The sequence below is a fragment of the Anas acuta genome, chromosome 1, assembly GCF_963932015.1.
Source record: "Anas acuta chromosome 1, bAnaAcu1.1, whole genome shotgun sequence".
In the NCBI taxonomy this organism is placed as follows: domain Eukaryota; kingdom Metazoa; phylum Chordata; class Aves; order Anseriformes; family Anatidae; genus Anas; species Anas acuta.
Window position 1 is genome coordinate 96,024,732 of NC_088979.1, and position 16,177 is coordinate 96,040,908.

Below are 16,177 nucleotides of genomic sequence, written 5' to 3' on the forward strand. Positions count from 1 at the left end.
CCTTGTTACTTTGTCCCTCTCCATTTGCTATAGGCTGCAGTATCCTTCAGAAAAGAGCCATCTTCCTAGCACATATTTGCGCAGGGCTTTGCCTAAATTCTTTGCCTAAGGTCCTTGACTGAGTCTTCCAGGCATGTCATCTACTCACGCAATACATTAAAGCAACAAGTGTCTCTCTAAAGGGTCTTTAGCTGGGACGAGCCCCTTCACACTCCCTGGGCCACGGAGTGGTGTACGCTGGCATTTAATGAAGCTGGAAACTCCAGAGTCAGGAAAGCTGCTGGAAGAGGTGACTGCCTGATTCCCTCACCAGATTCAATGACTAAAATGCTACCTACTTAAGCCTTGCTGCCAGCAGTCTTTCCATGGGGATAAGTCACTCAATCTTTGGAGAAATGGAAAGGACGCAGCTCACCAAAACACCACATCTGTTTGCAGCTGTTATCTGCAGAACTGAGCTAACACCTGCAAAGGTGATAGGCAACATCCAGGCAACATTTTGGAGTGCTTCAAGCAGAGCAGCCTTTACCCATCCATCCGGCATCTCCACCTTTTAGAAGGAGTTAATCCTGTTCAGGGCTTTCAGGCTCCCCTGCAAACCAGGTTCAAGCATAACATGAAATCTATGAGCAGTACTTACACTGCAAATGCCATGAGGCTGCCAGCAGGGTTTTCCTTAGCTGGTCTTTCCACGCTCCACTGCTGCTAATATCTCTACTTGGCCAGAGTGTGCATTTACCTAAAAAGTGCCATTTCACATTTTTTTTTTTATTTTTTTTCCCATGGAAAGGGGAAAAAGGCCCAATCCAGTAAAGCACATGAATGTTTTACTGGGCTGGGACTTCTTCTTAGCTAGTTAGTGGCAGTCTTACATCAGTTTGGACGATTTAGCACTCCAGTAGGATCTATTTTACAGACATGCCCTGAGGTTTTAAATTGTCTTAGTCTTTTACATAATTTGAACAAAGCCCACAAAGCTGTTGTGTGTCTCCTGTGCTTCAGTTGCTTTGGGGCTGTGTCCTCCTGTGCTGAAACACTTGAGACTGAGAAAAATTGCCAAGACTCTGAGAGGTAGGAAAAACAGGAGAGAGGAGTCATTAAAATGCTTAGCACCTACTGCGTTTGCAATTTGCATCTCTGTTGAATTGTAGAAAGATTAGCTAAATTTTCACAGTGACAGTCAGGGACAAAAGAGATGCATCCCTATTTTACACATGAGGAAAGGGAAATACAGGTTTTAAAAGCCTGGGTTTTAGATATAGTGGGAACTGCTGGGGGTGTACCTTTGGAAGCACCATAGGAAACACCTGGTGGAATATATGTACAGCCCAGACCCCTGAGGGAACAATGACTCAGAGTAAAATCACTCATGTAGGCATCCCCTCTGTGTTTCTAGCCCCGCTGTCCTTGCTAGACTGTATCAGCTCATCAGCAAATTGGAGACTACTCCTCGTCATCATGGAAATTCTGTTCTTCAGATGGAAATCAGAAATGCTGTTTTCCTACAAGTGCTAGAATTTAGATTCACTTGTGTGCTCCTCACGATCTCCAACGGGAAACAATGACAGACAAAATCACACCTGACTCATGTCTTCACTGATTCATGCCTAAGGAGCCCCAGTATTGGGAAGAGACGTGCAGATAGAGAAGGCTGTTTGTCAGTGGGTTCAGGAGCATTTGCATTTCTCTGAATACAGCCCCTTGGCATTTCATGGCCTTCCATGCAGATAACTGTCTAACACAAAGCCATGGGGGGCAACCTAGAAGTCCTTCACACAGAAGTCACAGCTGGTCAGAATATCCAGGAGAAATGGGTGCTTAACACCATTTGTTGTTATAAGTCAGGGGCCTGGGGCAAACAAGCTTGTATCTGACAAGAAAATTTCAGGCCTATCACAGCGTATTTACTTCCCAGTGCCAGAGGACAGAGAAGTGCCAGGTATGTATGTAGAACAGCACAGTTTGGCCCATGCATTTGCTCTGCCCTTCAGTCCCTTTTAAACCACACTCCTGGGCCAGAAGATCTTGTAATCTAAACAAGACCAGAAACACAAACAAGACAGGGGAGGATGTCCCCTCAGGAGAGCGGGACATGGGGGTGATTGATGAGGTGAGGGGGGAGGGACTGCTTGCAAAGAAAGGTTTTATGACAGTCATTGGCCTAACAGAACTAAAATAGGACAATTTTGTATTCTGAAATCCGTCGGTGATGCTTTGGGTGACCTTTGGCAAATCAATTCATCTCCGTCTGTGCCTCTGGAAAATGGGAATAATACAGCCTTGCTGTCTGGAGAACCCTTGGTAATTCTCAGATGAAAGATGCTTTATTGGTACCAGTATCATCTTTTATTGTCATTAGCATGATAACAGATCTATCACCTAGCAACAGAGCAGTATCTTGCCCTGCTCTGGTTGTCCACGTATTTTTCTTGAATTTTGCCTCTCTAGCTGTCTGCTTTTCATTTGGAGCAAGTTTACAGCCCGTGACTGTTCTTTTTCCCTTAGCATTGCATGCTGCAGACAGGCACAGCTGCAATGTCCCGAGCTACCCCCCTGTTTCACCCCCTTTCATACCTTCCCCCAGATCCTGATGTACATGTAAGTGGTGAGAGTATCTCCACTAGCTGGCACAATATTTGCTTCTCTTAGCTAGGGTCTAAGAAGTCGTGATTTTAAAAATGTAAATATTAATTTTATGTAAAATATAGTTATATACCTGATTTGCACTAATTATGTGGGGAGAGGGGAGGAGGAATGAATTAAAAACTGTCAATCATGAAACTTCCTAAATTCTTGCAGAAGCAACCATTTTCACAGATACTCCAGCCATCAGTTTAAGGACAGATAAAGACGTATGTATGTAAATAACACCAACCCTTGAAGACCAGGATTTTTGCCAAGCCTTGTGACACCTTAGACATGTGATAAGAGCAGTCCTTCTATCCTCAAGTGGCACACAGAGCAACCTATACCACTAGAACCATTAGCAAGAGCAAGAGATTAGAGAACAAAAGGAAAGACAAAAATAGAAAAAAAAAAACATTAGCTTTCCTCATCCAAGAAGAGCCATTCCTAATCCTTTTTTTTTTTTTTTTTTTTTTTTTCCCAGACAGTTCTATACCATTTCTTGAAGTAAGCAGTTAAAACAAACAACAATAAAAACAAATCTCCTATGTTTGAGTCTGGGTCAGAGCCTGAGTCCAAGATCAGATCTGTTGGCTCATGACTGTGGTGAGCTGTGGGTTACTTTAAGTCCACTGAGTTCAGTGAAGCAGCACTGATTTCTTCCAGTTGGTATTTGAGTGAAAATACTTCTATTTATTTTGCTATTTTCTCTCTATTTGAGGGAGGATGATCCTGTAGCCTAAAGCATGGCAATACACCAGTTCTACTTGTACCGCAAGATATTTCAGGGACTGGTATCCCACTGCGCTTTGGGGGTGAGAGATCTCCTGGCTGATTTGGCTTCTCTCCCCGGGAATGACTGCTGTAAAACAGCGGTGTCCCTGGGTCATCGGTCTGACACTTCACAGCAAGATAATGTGCCAGCTGGACGTTTATTGCCCAGTAAACCCCATGCTGTTCTCTTCAGTTGCTGCTGTAATGCAAGAGTGATTGCTGGCATTCAATGCATATGCAGCTCCTTCCTACAGGAAGGAATGGCCAGACAAGGGTGTGGGTTTCAGATGTTTCTGGGTGCCAGTGCTGTGGGAGAAGCACACCATTTCTCTCTCAAAAGATGCCTATCAGGAAGAAGACAGATGTCTGCTCATGGTGCTAACATGTCTATCATCATTAGGTGTCTTTTTAGAGAAAACTCTGCTAGGACTATCGAATTTTCCATAGCATTTGTGCTTTTGAGCTTGTTGGTTGGTTGGTTGGTGTACGTGTGTTTCTTTCTTAAAGGTACTCTGGTTTCATGTGTGAAAAGAAATTATGGTTTTGGTTTCTCAGTTTTCGCTCCAGGTTCTGCTACATCCCTATCTTGAAAAACACAATCCCCTCTCTCCTCTTAGAGGTCATCCTTGATCCATATTCGCCCTCTTGCCACACCAGTCCCACCTCCTGCTGCCATAACTCCCCTTTCCACTCCTGCTGCAGCAACCTCACTGACCCCGGTCTCATCTCAAGGCCTCATGCAGCCTTTGTCTTGCTGTTAACTCTAGTCCTAGCCTTACACTTCCAGCACTTGCCACAAAACCAACCACCTGGGGACTCTCCTCCTCATTCAGCCTTACTAGACCTCCTCCATCGGGATCTGTTTCTCCTTCCTCAGCTTCCTGCAGACCCTGCAAGTCACTGCTCACAGCAGCCCTTTCAGGGCCTGCCTACCTTCTCCCCTTTCTCCCCTCCCAAACAAGTGAGAAGGAAAAGTACTGGAAAACAGGTAAAGAAGAATAAACAAAGCTTGTTCCTTCTGCCCCTTCCCGTTGTCCTGTCTTCAAGCACTGTGCCTTTGGAAGGCCTTTTTGCTACAAGACGGGCTATTTTTGCATTATTTATACAGCTATGCTTGATACGAGGAGTAAAGTTGCAGGAGAACAGGCCTGCTGTAGAGGAGGCTGAGTGCACTTGACTCAACGTTGCTAAAGAAGCAGTTTTTAATAGAAGCTGCAACTTCTCTGAAGACATATACCGAGGTACTCAGCCGCCTCCCTCAGTCAGCAGAGACAGGTCGGCTCCTGCCGAGGGCAATTCAGATCACTTCAGTCATGTTCCTCCATCGGCTGACTCAGAGCAGGAGCCTGCCTCTCCCCATTGACTGGGAGAGAAGCTTCACTCACGAATTTCATGGACTAAATGAAGTGCCTCGGTGCCAGTTAGGAACATTTCCTGCAGCCTGTGCTGGTCAGCATCAGCATATGCATCTGAGTTAGAGGCCTGATGAGCAACAGAGAAGGCATTAGTCAATTTTGATCTTATCTCCCGTTTCGTGACTGTTAGAATCACGGCTCCCCATCACCAGGAAAAGCCCGCCTCCCTAGGAGGCATCTTACAGCCTCACAGCTACTTGCTCCCCAGGGAGCAGCTTATGCAATAAATATAGATTAGGGAGAAATACTGAGAAGTTATGCACAAGGATTTTTAGAATCTGAATTACAGAAAGAAAAGAAAAAAAAAAGATAAAAGGTAAAAAAGGAGAAAACAAAGAAAAGGCCTTCCCCCCCCCCCCCCCCCCATTTTTTGTAGGATTTGAAAAGGATCAAGATGGCAACTGTAATTGCCAGCTGGAAGTAGCTGGTTGCTTTTTAGAGGTGTGGAGATGGAGATCACTACATGAAAAAGTGGTAGAGTAGTTGCATGAGCAGTGGGAGTAACCAAGCCAGGCCGCCCACAGACCAGTCCCATGGCTAGGGTCTGTGGAGCCTAATGGGACGTGGGCTTTGACTGAAGCTTGCCCATGGCTGTGGTGCTCATGGTGGGCATCCAACTTGTGTTACACGCTGAATGCAATCTGCAGCCCTTCTGTGGGGACAATAAGAGGCTCTCTCCTCTACCTCCCTGTGTATTTTCATGAACCTTCAAGGAACCATGTGATTTCTGTGACTGCTTGCATCCCTCTATGCTGTGGCTCAGCTTGGCCAACAGTGCAGAAATGACTGGAGAAGACAGACACACTGAGGGACAGAAAAAAGCTAATTGTGGTGCAAGCCTGGGTGAATCAGGTAACACACCCACACCTGTGGGTTATATATTCATATACAATAACATTTACATATAGTAAGAATGCATGAATACATGACTGTAACCCTCAAGATACATCAGTAGCTGTTAAAAAATATTCTATAGTCAGTAGATCTTTAAAACTCTGAAGCAGCTCCAACACATCAGTTAATTTGTCTTTTACGGGGGAAAAACCACGTAGCCCTATCGTGTTTCCTGGTTAGTACCTGGGCCTAAGCAGTGTCATCACCAGGGTACTGCCTGGGACTTGAGACCTCAATGACAAGTGTAATTGCCAGCAGTTTGCCTTCCTTGTCCCTAATCACTTGAGCATGAAATACAAAACATAATGGTTTTAAGAAACCAACTTCAAAATTTCACTTAACGTGCCTGAAAAGATTTGAGGTAAGGAGGCTCAGTGTAAAATGCTTGTAAAAATATTTCTAAGATGTCAGCATCCTTTTAAATAGGCTGAGTCTGATCCCTTTTAATTGCCATATAATCCTATACTTCTAACGTGGGATGCACAGGTAACTAATCACTTTTCTAATCTGGCTGTGAGCTAGGGATTTAGCATCTTCAATCAGAGGATTGCAGGTAACTGAATAATGATGAGACAGGACTCCCTGAAGATGACACGATCCATGCAAGCTGCTCTCCTGGCAACCATGATCTGGGAAGCGGAAAATACCCAGAGAAAAGGATGAGCTGGAAAGAAGAGGAGTTGTCTGTGTCTGCAGATAGATGCTGGAGTCTCCCAGAAGATGTTTGCAAAGACAAAATAAGTGGAGGAAACTTGTCTTATGAGATCTTTTCTTCCCCATAACTGTTGGCCATCCTTGAATCATTCTCATAAGAAGCTTGCCCAGCTGTCCCACACTACGGGCAGCGAGTGGTATTAGGGGGATGTCATATCCCCATCTCCTGGGATGAACATTCAGCACATGCTGCTGCCAGCACCACAAGGATTTTCATCCTCTAGTGCTGTCAGCCTGTGTCTTTGCCCCACTCACACGTTTGAATCAGATGCAGCAGGTAGGCGAGTGTTGTCTTGCATGAACTCATCCATTTGGGTTTCAGAGGGAATTCTCCATCTCTGCATCAGCCCTGTGGTGCTGCCCAAACCCCTTCCACAGAGCAGGAAAGGCTGAGGTGCAGCAGCAATAAATAACACAGAACAGATGCACTGAATCAACTGTGTCCCTCCACAGTTTTTATAAGCAAGAAGTCTTCCTGCTTCTGCATCCAATTTCCCTTGTCAAGTCACCGTGCCCTGTCTGCAAATTACAATTAATCACTATGGAGACTGTTGCAAAGTCACCAATTTGGGATTAGTGTTTCAGCTGAGCACTAAGCAACAGGTGCTGGGTGGCTTTCTGGAAAGCTTTTTATTCACGCTGATGTGCATTGTCTGAAGGCAAAGAGAGGTTTTCCCTCACAACTAAAAATAAGTGCACAGGCCAGGTGGGATTTCCTGCAGTGGGAAAACCCTCACAACATGGATCAGGCCCCTGTCACTGGTGGAGGCGGTGGGAGTCTGGGCTTGTTTGTCAGAGGAATGTCTGGATTCAGATTCACATGAAAGGTCTCCAATTCTTTGTGCTACAGAGGGTTTCATCCCCACAGGAAACTGTGCTATATTTAAAGCCTTGTGATGGCTCATTCAGGGACTCATCTCCACAAGCAGAGAAGGCAGTGGGAGCTGCGGGTACGCGGCGTCCCCAGGTACGTCTGCAGGGTTGGGTGCAGACAGACCTCACATTCCCATCCCAGGGCTCCCAGCTGCATCTGAACCTGAGGCCAGGTAGCAGCATCAGCACCGTCACACAGGATCTGCTGAGTGAGACGCTGTGCCTTTCAGCAGCTGAGGCAAGCCTGGGTGTGCAGCCCCTGGGGAGAAGCGCTGCCTCTCTGGTCCAAAGTGAAGAATCTGAAATGCAAGAACAAACCCAGGAAAAACCTGGGCTGAGGGGGAAGGGAGCATTTTGCTGTCACTCGCAGGCACAGTGAGTGTGCTACATGCTCTAATCACAGCCCCAGGCCATCTGCCAGCCTCGCTCCTCAAACAGAGAGGCTGGAGCACAAGCATCTCTCATCACTCTACCTATTGCTCCAGGCATGAGCATTGCAGGGGTCAGGCCGCAGTTCTGCTCAGACATGTCTTGGAGCTGAGGCCAGCACATACCTTAGACCCATGACTCCTTTGCTGGTGGCTCCACACATGAAAACTCGGGGACTGCAGTCAGCTGTAGGTAGTTTAAAGTGTCCTTCTGGAGAGCAGACCTAAATATGTCATCTTTTCCACTTGGAAAAGAGGGCACAGCTCTGACAAAAAGAAAACCCTGAGCATCCATGGGATTTGCCAGATTAGAGAGAAACCGTACCACAGCACTGTCAGCTCCTTGCTGAATTCGCACAGACAGCCCTGCCCCGTCCCTGCCCCCTCCACAAGTCAGCGTGACATCGGAGCCGGCGGAGAAGCGGAGCGACAGCCGTGGATAACAACTGCACGGATTTATGCCTCATTTCAGCAGCCTTAAGGAGCTGAATCTACAACCTGACAGGCGCTCTGTGAAGCACCAGTGATGAATAACTGTGTCCAGAGGGATCCCAGGATAGCAAGGCAAGTATTTTTTAACCAGGTGCTGCTGATGCGAAGCCATCAGCACAGCTCCAAGTGAAACTCCCGGTGCTCCCAAAGGCTCTCTTCCTCACCCAGCCGCCACAAAAGGACGGGGGGTCACATCCAGATGCATCCATGGATAAATATTTAAATGAAAAGCTGTGAAAGGAGCCCCTGGGGCATGGTAATATATCATGCACAAGACAACCAGTCCTGCTCTGGAGCTCTGCTTTGCCCCAGTTCCATTTCCATGGATGTACAGTAAAGACAGCAGATGTAGACCCCAAATAATCCTCCCACTTCCCTTTCCTGGTGGTTTCTTGATAGGACAGACACTGAAATATCTGCCGAGATTGCCACAGTGCAGTTTTGGCTGTGAGGCACACCGAGTCCCTCCCCAAGGGGAGGCTGCAGAGCCCACCTCCTCCTGCTTCTGCCCAGAGGCACCTGAGCCCAGGGGGACACACACGGCAGAAGAGAAACCCATAACACAGCTGCTGGAATGGATAAGGCATGGCTTTAAAAGCAGCAGTTCCAACTATTTTCCAAGCTCATGAAGGATAACTGGTTTCAGTTTTGGGAAAGGGACCAGACGCATTCTCATTTTATCTAAACCATGCCCTCAGATGTGGGCCATGGGTCACTGAGGTTGCAGTAGCCCCAGATGTCCTTGGGGCTTTTCCCTGCTACATGTTCCTTCAAAATGAAGAGGTCATGCTGGCATCAGAACTGGCCTAACAGAAGCCTGGGAGAACAAAAACCACTGGTGAGGCAAAGAGCTGTCTTTCTTTTATGTACTGTGATACACTTACACACACAAAACAAGTGTTTTCCTCCTGGTTCTGGGCAGTTTTTGCTGATTTTTTTTTAAAGTCTTTTTTCTCTGAATTGTTTCACTCTGTTATAGGAAATAATGACTAAATAATAATTATTCAGACATGTTTCTGCATATGAAATTCTCTTGGCTACACGGCATCATCCAGGACACATTGTTTTGGTAGCTTTATATTCTCAAACACTCTCACTGCCTAGGCATCAGCGTTTTTTCACATGGGGTTTTGCACCCAGCCACCCAGTGCAGTTGCCAGAGCGCCAAGACTGCAGAAATGTTAATAGCAGTGATACCTTTCAGAGATTTGGGAGAGAAGCACTGGTAACCTGTCACAGCTACCACCACGCACTGACAAAGCTCGGCTCCATTCCTGCCAACTGTGATTACACCTTAGCACAGGCTCGCTGTGTCCTTGTTCTCCCACACACAGGAAACAGAGATTTTGCTGCCTCTGGGGACATGCACATGAAGTATTGAGCAAGGTCTGCTACAAGGGCTGAGGCAGACCCCTTACTGAAGCAAGCATGTGCAGAGATTTGTGCACTTTCACATCTGAAACCTGTTTTCACATTGAGACAAAGAACAAAGCCTTTGATTTCTGTTTGTGAGCTGTCCTGAAAGGTCCCACCTGGGAGAAGAGCATCTGGGGGTGCAGTTCTGCAGGACCTGGCTTTGGCTGTGGGAGCTGGGAGGGGACAGGGACCCTGCACTCCACTTCTGCCCTCCTGTCCCCTCTCTTAAATGAGAAACTGTCTGGGCTAAGGGAGCTGCTCTAGCTGAAAACCAGCCTGGCAAATAAGTTAATTATTTTTCAGCTGGGTCAGCTCCTGAAGTCATTCCTTGTGAAGTGCCAAAAAAACAGCCCCAGGGTGGGAGAGGGCAGAAAACAAGTCAGCAGAGCTGGAGGGGGGTGATGGGCTGGAGAAGAAAGAGTTGGGAGATCCAGCTGCAGCCCTGCTTTCGAGAGGTTCAAGCTATGGGAGAATTGCTTCTTATCTACTTGTTGTCTTCCCTCTGCCTGCCACTCTGTGTTTGTTTTTCTTAGTTAATAATTAGTGCAGTGACTCTAGGAGAGAGCAAAACATGGCTGTCTGTTGAGATGGCTTCTAACAAGCCTTTGCTGCATGTAACCACACGCACCGACATGGGGCTTATCCATGATCAGTAGTATAGAGCTGGCTGAAGGCTAAAGTTACATTTTCCCACCTAACATAAAAAATAAGCACATATGAAGGACATCTCTACCTGCTCTGTGCTAAAAAGCAGGCATTCAGCAGTTCTTTCAGAGACACAGATTATACCCTGAGGTCGTTTGTGCAAACACAACCTCTCTCTTCAGGACACTCAATCTCCGAGGGAAGTGTCACTTATTAACTTCTCCTTTGGCATTTCCCAGGCTCCATTTGCCTCCAGCGGCTCCTGAGGCACCACAGACAGGCTCAATTTGACGGGTAAGCGTGGGTGAGTGGTTTGCAGTGAGGACATCCCATGTCACCTGCCAAGCAACACCCATCGGCCTAGACATCCACTGCTGGAAGCTGCACCTCTTGCCTAGGAGATGCCCACCATCAGGCACTCACCAGTCTGCATATAGCACGTATCTAGGTCAAGGCATGAGCTGCAGGGAGGGAGCCCCATGGAGCCCTTGTTAATTTTCACATAGGAACAATTTGATTTTGTGCTTTCTCCTGAGGATAAGCTGCATATTTGATGCTGGGCGAGAAATGGTAAATACTGCCCTGAGCTAGCACAGAAGTTGCAAAAAGCATGCAGAAACATAGGATCATAGGATCACAGAATATCCTGAGTTGGAAGGACCCACCAGAATCATCAAGTCCAATTCTTGGCTCCACACAGGATCACCCAAACTTTAGACCATGTGTCTGAGAGCATTGTCCAAACGCTTCTTGTACTCTGTAGGCTCAGTGCTGTGACCGCTGCCCTGGGGAGCCTGTCCCAGTGCCCAAGCACCCTCTGGGTGCAGAAGCTTTCCCTAACCCCCAGCCTGACCCTGCCCTGCCCCAGCTCCATGCCGTGCCCTCGGGTCCTGTCGCTGTCCCCAGAGAGCAGAGCTCAGCGCCTGCCCCTCCGCTCCCCTCCTGAGGGAGCTGCAGGCTGCCATGAGGCCTCCCCTCAGCCTGCTCTGCTGGGGGCTGAGCAAACCAGGGGAGCTCAGCCGCTCCTCACACGTTTTGCCCTCTAGACCTTCTATTTACCATTTCCCTAGCTTCCTTTGGACGCTCTCTAACAGCTCTATGTACTTCTTATTTTGTGGCACCCAAAACTGCACACAGTGCTTGAGGTGAAGCCACATCAGTGCAGAGCAGAGCAGAGCAGAGCAGGACAATCCTTTCCCTCAGCTGGCTAGGAATGCCGTGCCTGATGCAGCCCAGGGTATGGGTGGCCCTCCTGGCCGCAGGGTACGCTGTTGATACCTATTCAACTTGCCACTGACCACAGTGCCCAGATCCCTTGCTGCAGGGCTGCTCATCCCCCACTCTGGATGCATAGGCAATGTTGCCCCAACCTACACGTAGGTGAAGAATCTGTCGCTTGTCCCTGTTAAACTTCATACGTCAGTGATTGCCTGGCACTCGGACTTGTCAAGATCTCGCCACAAGGCCTGTCTATACACAAGGGAGCTCACATCTCCTCGTAGTTAGTATGATTTGCAAACTTAGGATTTATTCCATCCATAGTGCATCCAGACACTACCTCTACATCGAACCTTTCCTTTCCAAAAAGGGGCCCATTTGACCCTGTAGAGAGGGGTGTGATTTAAAAGGCTTGGAGAACGTCACTGGTTTTGTTGAGTTGCTTTCCACACTGCTAAAATATCAAATCAAAGCATAGGAAGCCAATCAAAGAAACAAGGGCTTGTACATCTACTCTGTTATGTCATCAGCAAAATCTGTATAGGTTTTATTCTGGTTGGACCTGCAGAGCAGCCTCTGGGAGACTGCTGACCTTGAGGAGCATCGCCTGGGTACACAGCTATTCCCTTGCAGAAGCGGTGCTGTGGAAATCACAGAGCATTTTCAAGGAGTGGCAGGAAACTAGGAAGAGATTGCTACATTCTTTAGTTCACATTGCTCGGGCAACTGATTTCCCTCCCCAGCTGGAAAACGTAGAGGGACATCAAGGAGGCCAGAAGGGAGCTATCACACGGGGAAGGGGAAGCAAGGTCTAGGGAAGAAGCCATCCCCTTTCAACACAGCTTTATGTGCTTCTTTGGAGTGGAAACACCCGTGGTACAGCACCAGCAACAAGTGCTGGGCAGCAACATCTGCTCTGGCCGTTCCACTGTGATGTCACTGTGGTGACTGCGGGTGTCACGGTGATGTTCAAGCATCTCCCACCAGAACGCCCAGACAGACCAGCTGGGTCTCACTTGCTGACTGGCAGGACGAAGACCGAGCTGGCCACTGAAATGGCTTCAGGCGGAAGTTTCAGTGAAGATGAGACAAAAGAAATTAAAAGGGAGCCGCTTCCAGCAGAAACTTCACCCGTTGCTGCTCCAGACAAGCCGGTTGAATCCTCAGAGTCCCCTTCTGCTGAGCCTCCGGGACAGGATGGAGGAGCAGCTTCTGATGGTGCTGCAGCATCAATAGAGGGAGGAAAGGATTGCCCAGCTTCCACTGATAACCGTGAGAGCAGACGCGGTAGTTCTTCTGAGGAGCGTGCTGTCAAGACCAATGTCTTCTCCTTCCTCAGTTTCCCAAAGAAACTGTGGTACCTAGTTGAAAGCAACGAGTTTAAGACCATTTGGTGGGGTCGCTGTGGAAACTGTATTGTGATCGATGAGGAAATGTTTAAAGTAGAAGTGCTGGGAAGGACCGGGCCGCAGAAAATTTTTGAGACTGGCAATATGAAGAGTTTCATTCGTCAACTTAACCTGTACGGATTCACCAAAATGAAATGGGACTTCCAAAGATCTGCCTCGCTTCCCGAATTCCTGGCAGAAGAAGATGCATTTTCTGCTCATAGGAAGGTACATCACTTGCTCCGCACATGAACCAACACTCACGATATTCTAGTGGGAGATAGGGGGGGTTAAATAAAGTAGGCCTTGGCAATAGAGGAGGTGAGGACGACAGTAAATGTTCTAAACTTAATGTCTTTCTCAGGCTGGTGTCGAGGTATTTGTCAGGTGGCATTGATGAGTGGTAGAAATGTGGATACACTATATTTGGGTTATACTCAATGAGTTTAAATTAATGGAGTGGAAATATAAATAAATTGGGCTATGAGGAGTCTACTCAGTTTAATATAGTTGCAAGATCTCTTGCTGTGCAATATCTGAATTCTTGTTTCAACTGTAGGATGCACATTAGCAGGGTAGTCTTACCTTTACCTCTATGTTAATGCTACGCAGAAGCATCTGTCGAGTCGTGGTACCTGGGTTTCTCAATCAACGATTTTTTATTATTTTTGGGAAATGGTAGCAACTAACTCTCCTCCTTTGCCTTTTTTTAGTTACTCCTCTACCACAACCCCAACTTCAAGAGGTATTCTCCCCACCTGCTCATCAACTGCAATCGCCGTGCCGCCCTGAAGAGGAAAGCCACGGCTGCCCCTGCAACACAGGCGGATCTGGATGCAAAGTGCCCCAGCAGCAGCAGCTCAGGCATCCAGCATGGGCGGGGAGCAGATGCTGGGCAGGAGAAGGACGGGATGGAAAAAGCTGCAGAAGAAGACACGCAGACAGCAGCCCCCCCAGGGTCCCCTCTCCCAAAGCGCCAGGCAAAAGCCCCCCCCCAGGCTAGCGGTGCCCATCCAGCCTCATGCACGGATGCTCCCTCCCTGCCAGGCCCCGCTGCAGAGGCAGCAGGCAGGGACAATCAACAGCCTCCGGCCTCCCCCCAGCTGCCAGCACGCAGCAGCCAGAGCCCACCTGCCTCTCCTACTCCCACACGGTACCACTTTCTGCCTCTCATGGGACCCGCCTTGCCACCTATGCACCGAAACGCGGCAGCTGCGCGCTTTCCCGGGGCTGCCAGACCTCCCTTGCGTCCACTTGCAAGTCCCGGGCTGGCAGCAGCCTCTGCCACGGCCATGCCAAATCCACCCGACTGGCAGCCCTCAGCACCCCCACACTGCCCAACTTGCACCTGCGGCTCAGACAGGACAGCTGCAGGCGATGGGCTGGCACCCTAGCGCAGGACCCACTAGCGCAGGGATAGCAGGAAGAGCGGCACCCACTTCCAGGTTCAGAGTTGTTCAGAGTTGTTCACAGTTCATAGGCTGATTGTTCTGAAAATAGTTGTTTGCATAATAAACCTTTTACAGTTCTCCTGTGTCCATTTATTATTATTATATACATTTTTATGGTGTAACCTCAGATTGAGTTTGCTTTTCTTTCCTCAGAAGGAAGGACAAGCAACTGTTCTGACATCAATGTGATGGTTTTCTGTAACAGCCAAGCTCTAGGTACTTAGCTGTAGAGAGTAAAAGACTGGCTAATGTTGGCATGCTGCATGCACCGAGGATGCTCTTCCTAACAATGACTTCTGAGGGCAAGTTGAGAAAGTCTAATTAAATAACAGCATTTTAATTAGAGAAGACTCAGAAAGGGAATGTCACCTTCATAGTAGGATGAATGCTTACAAGGGAAAGGCCCTACATTGCCAGGCAGTAACAACCTGTGCTTAAATTTCTGAGCTAACATTCATGAAGGTGCTGAGAAATCAAGTGCTTTGGAGAGGCATCCCTGAAAAGCAAGAGAGCAGAGTCCAGAACTGATGAAAAGATATGTATTTAAAATATTGATATTTCTAGAAATGTTGGACCATTCGGTGGATAAGGAGGGCAGCATCGTCAGGCAGCAGTGGCATGACTGTGGCAGAAGCTCCCAGGCTGTTTTCAGTGAGATCTGGAAGCAGCCGGTGGTTTCCTCCACTTTCAGGTAGGAGCCGGAGCTACTACTTTCAGGTAGTAGCTGGCTGAGTTCCTGTTTTTTCCTCAGCTCATTCTCAGGGTGGTGAAGGAAGCACAGCGTGTCCCCCATCAGCTTCTCCCTACTGCAGGTGCACTGCAGCTCCATGCACAGGCTGGGGTTGCTCGCTGGCATCTCCCCCACAGTGCCCACCTCTGGGTGGAAGGCAGGCACCCAGGGGGAGGCCTCAGGGGCATGAGCAGGCAGTAGAGGATGTTGTCTTCCTGGGCATTTCAGCCTTTGTAGAGGCAGCCCATGACGATGGCTGGCTGCATCTGTGGATTGAAGGTGTTCCTGGAGAGCCTTTGGCAGGCACCAAGAAGCTCATCCACCAGCTCCTCCACCACCTTGCACATGCCAGCTTTGTATGGTGCTGGCCATTGGAGGTAATCAGCCCAAACTCTGCCCACTTTACAGGTGTCATCAGTCACTGTGTTCTTTGACTTCTTCCTCCTCCTCCTCCTTCCCCTTACTTGTGGAGCTGCCCTTCTTGCTGCTGCTGCTGCCCAGCTCACGGCTCCTCTTCCTGAGCCACCAGCAGAGCCCAAAGAGCAGTATAAGGAGGCCATCAAAGGCCTGGTGCTGCCGCTGCTGCAAGGCAGTGAAGAAGAGGGCTCCTGGGGCCACCCCACTCTGCTCCTGGCTCTTCTCCTCCACCTTGTGCAGCAGCTGAGACATGTCCTGTCTCAGCAGCTCCGCACACTGCCTCATGTGCTCGTGCACATCCACATCCATGTGGTCAGCCACCAGCTATGGCCTCTGGGTGATGCCCAGCACAGACAGCGAAAGGAAGATCACTCGAGCCATGGCATGCAGAAGCCATGTGCCACAATCACCTACGGCCAAGGCCACAGTGTGGCAACACTACCAGCTGGTGTCCCTGATGACAGCCCCCGCGCTGTGACTTGTCCTCTGTGCTCTAAGGGGCCCCACAGCCACATCACACCAGTCCTTCTCGCCTGACCTCACACCTGCTCAGATCGCTTACATCCAAACTGAACCTCCTCTGACACACTTTTTGCTAATATCTCAGGTCCTGTTGCAGTCCCCAGAGAGCAGAGCTCAGCGCCTGCCCCTCCACTCCCCTCCCCTCCTGAGGGAGCTGCAGGCCGCCATGAGGCCT

At 48.7% G+C, this 16,177-nt stretch overlaps 1 protein-coding gene across 1 annotated transcript; it reads left to right on the forward strand.

The window, feature by feature from the left end:
- The first annotated feature begins 12,027 nt into the window (after positions 1 to 12,027).
- LOC137850193 (heat shock transcription factor, X-linked-like) lies at positions 12,028 to 14,498 on the forward strand. The gene is made up of 2 exons (XM_068670332.1): positions 12,028 to 13,110; positions 13,596 to 14,498. The coding sequence occupies exons 1-2, from the start codon at positions 12,460 to 12,462 to the stop codon at positions 14,274 to 14,276; spliced, it is 1,332 nt and encodes a 443-aa protein (XP_068526433.1). The 5' UTR covers positions 12,028 to 12,459; the 3' UTR covers positions 14,277 to 14,498.
- Positions 14,499 to 16,177: the final 1,679 nt, after the last annotated feature.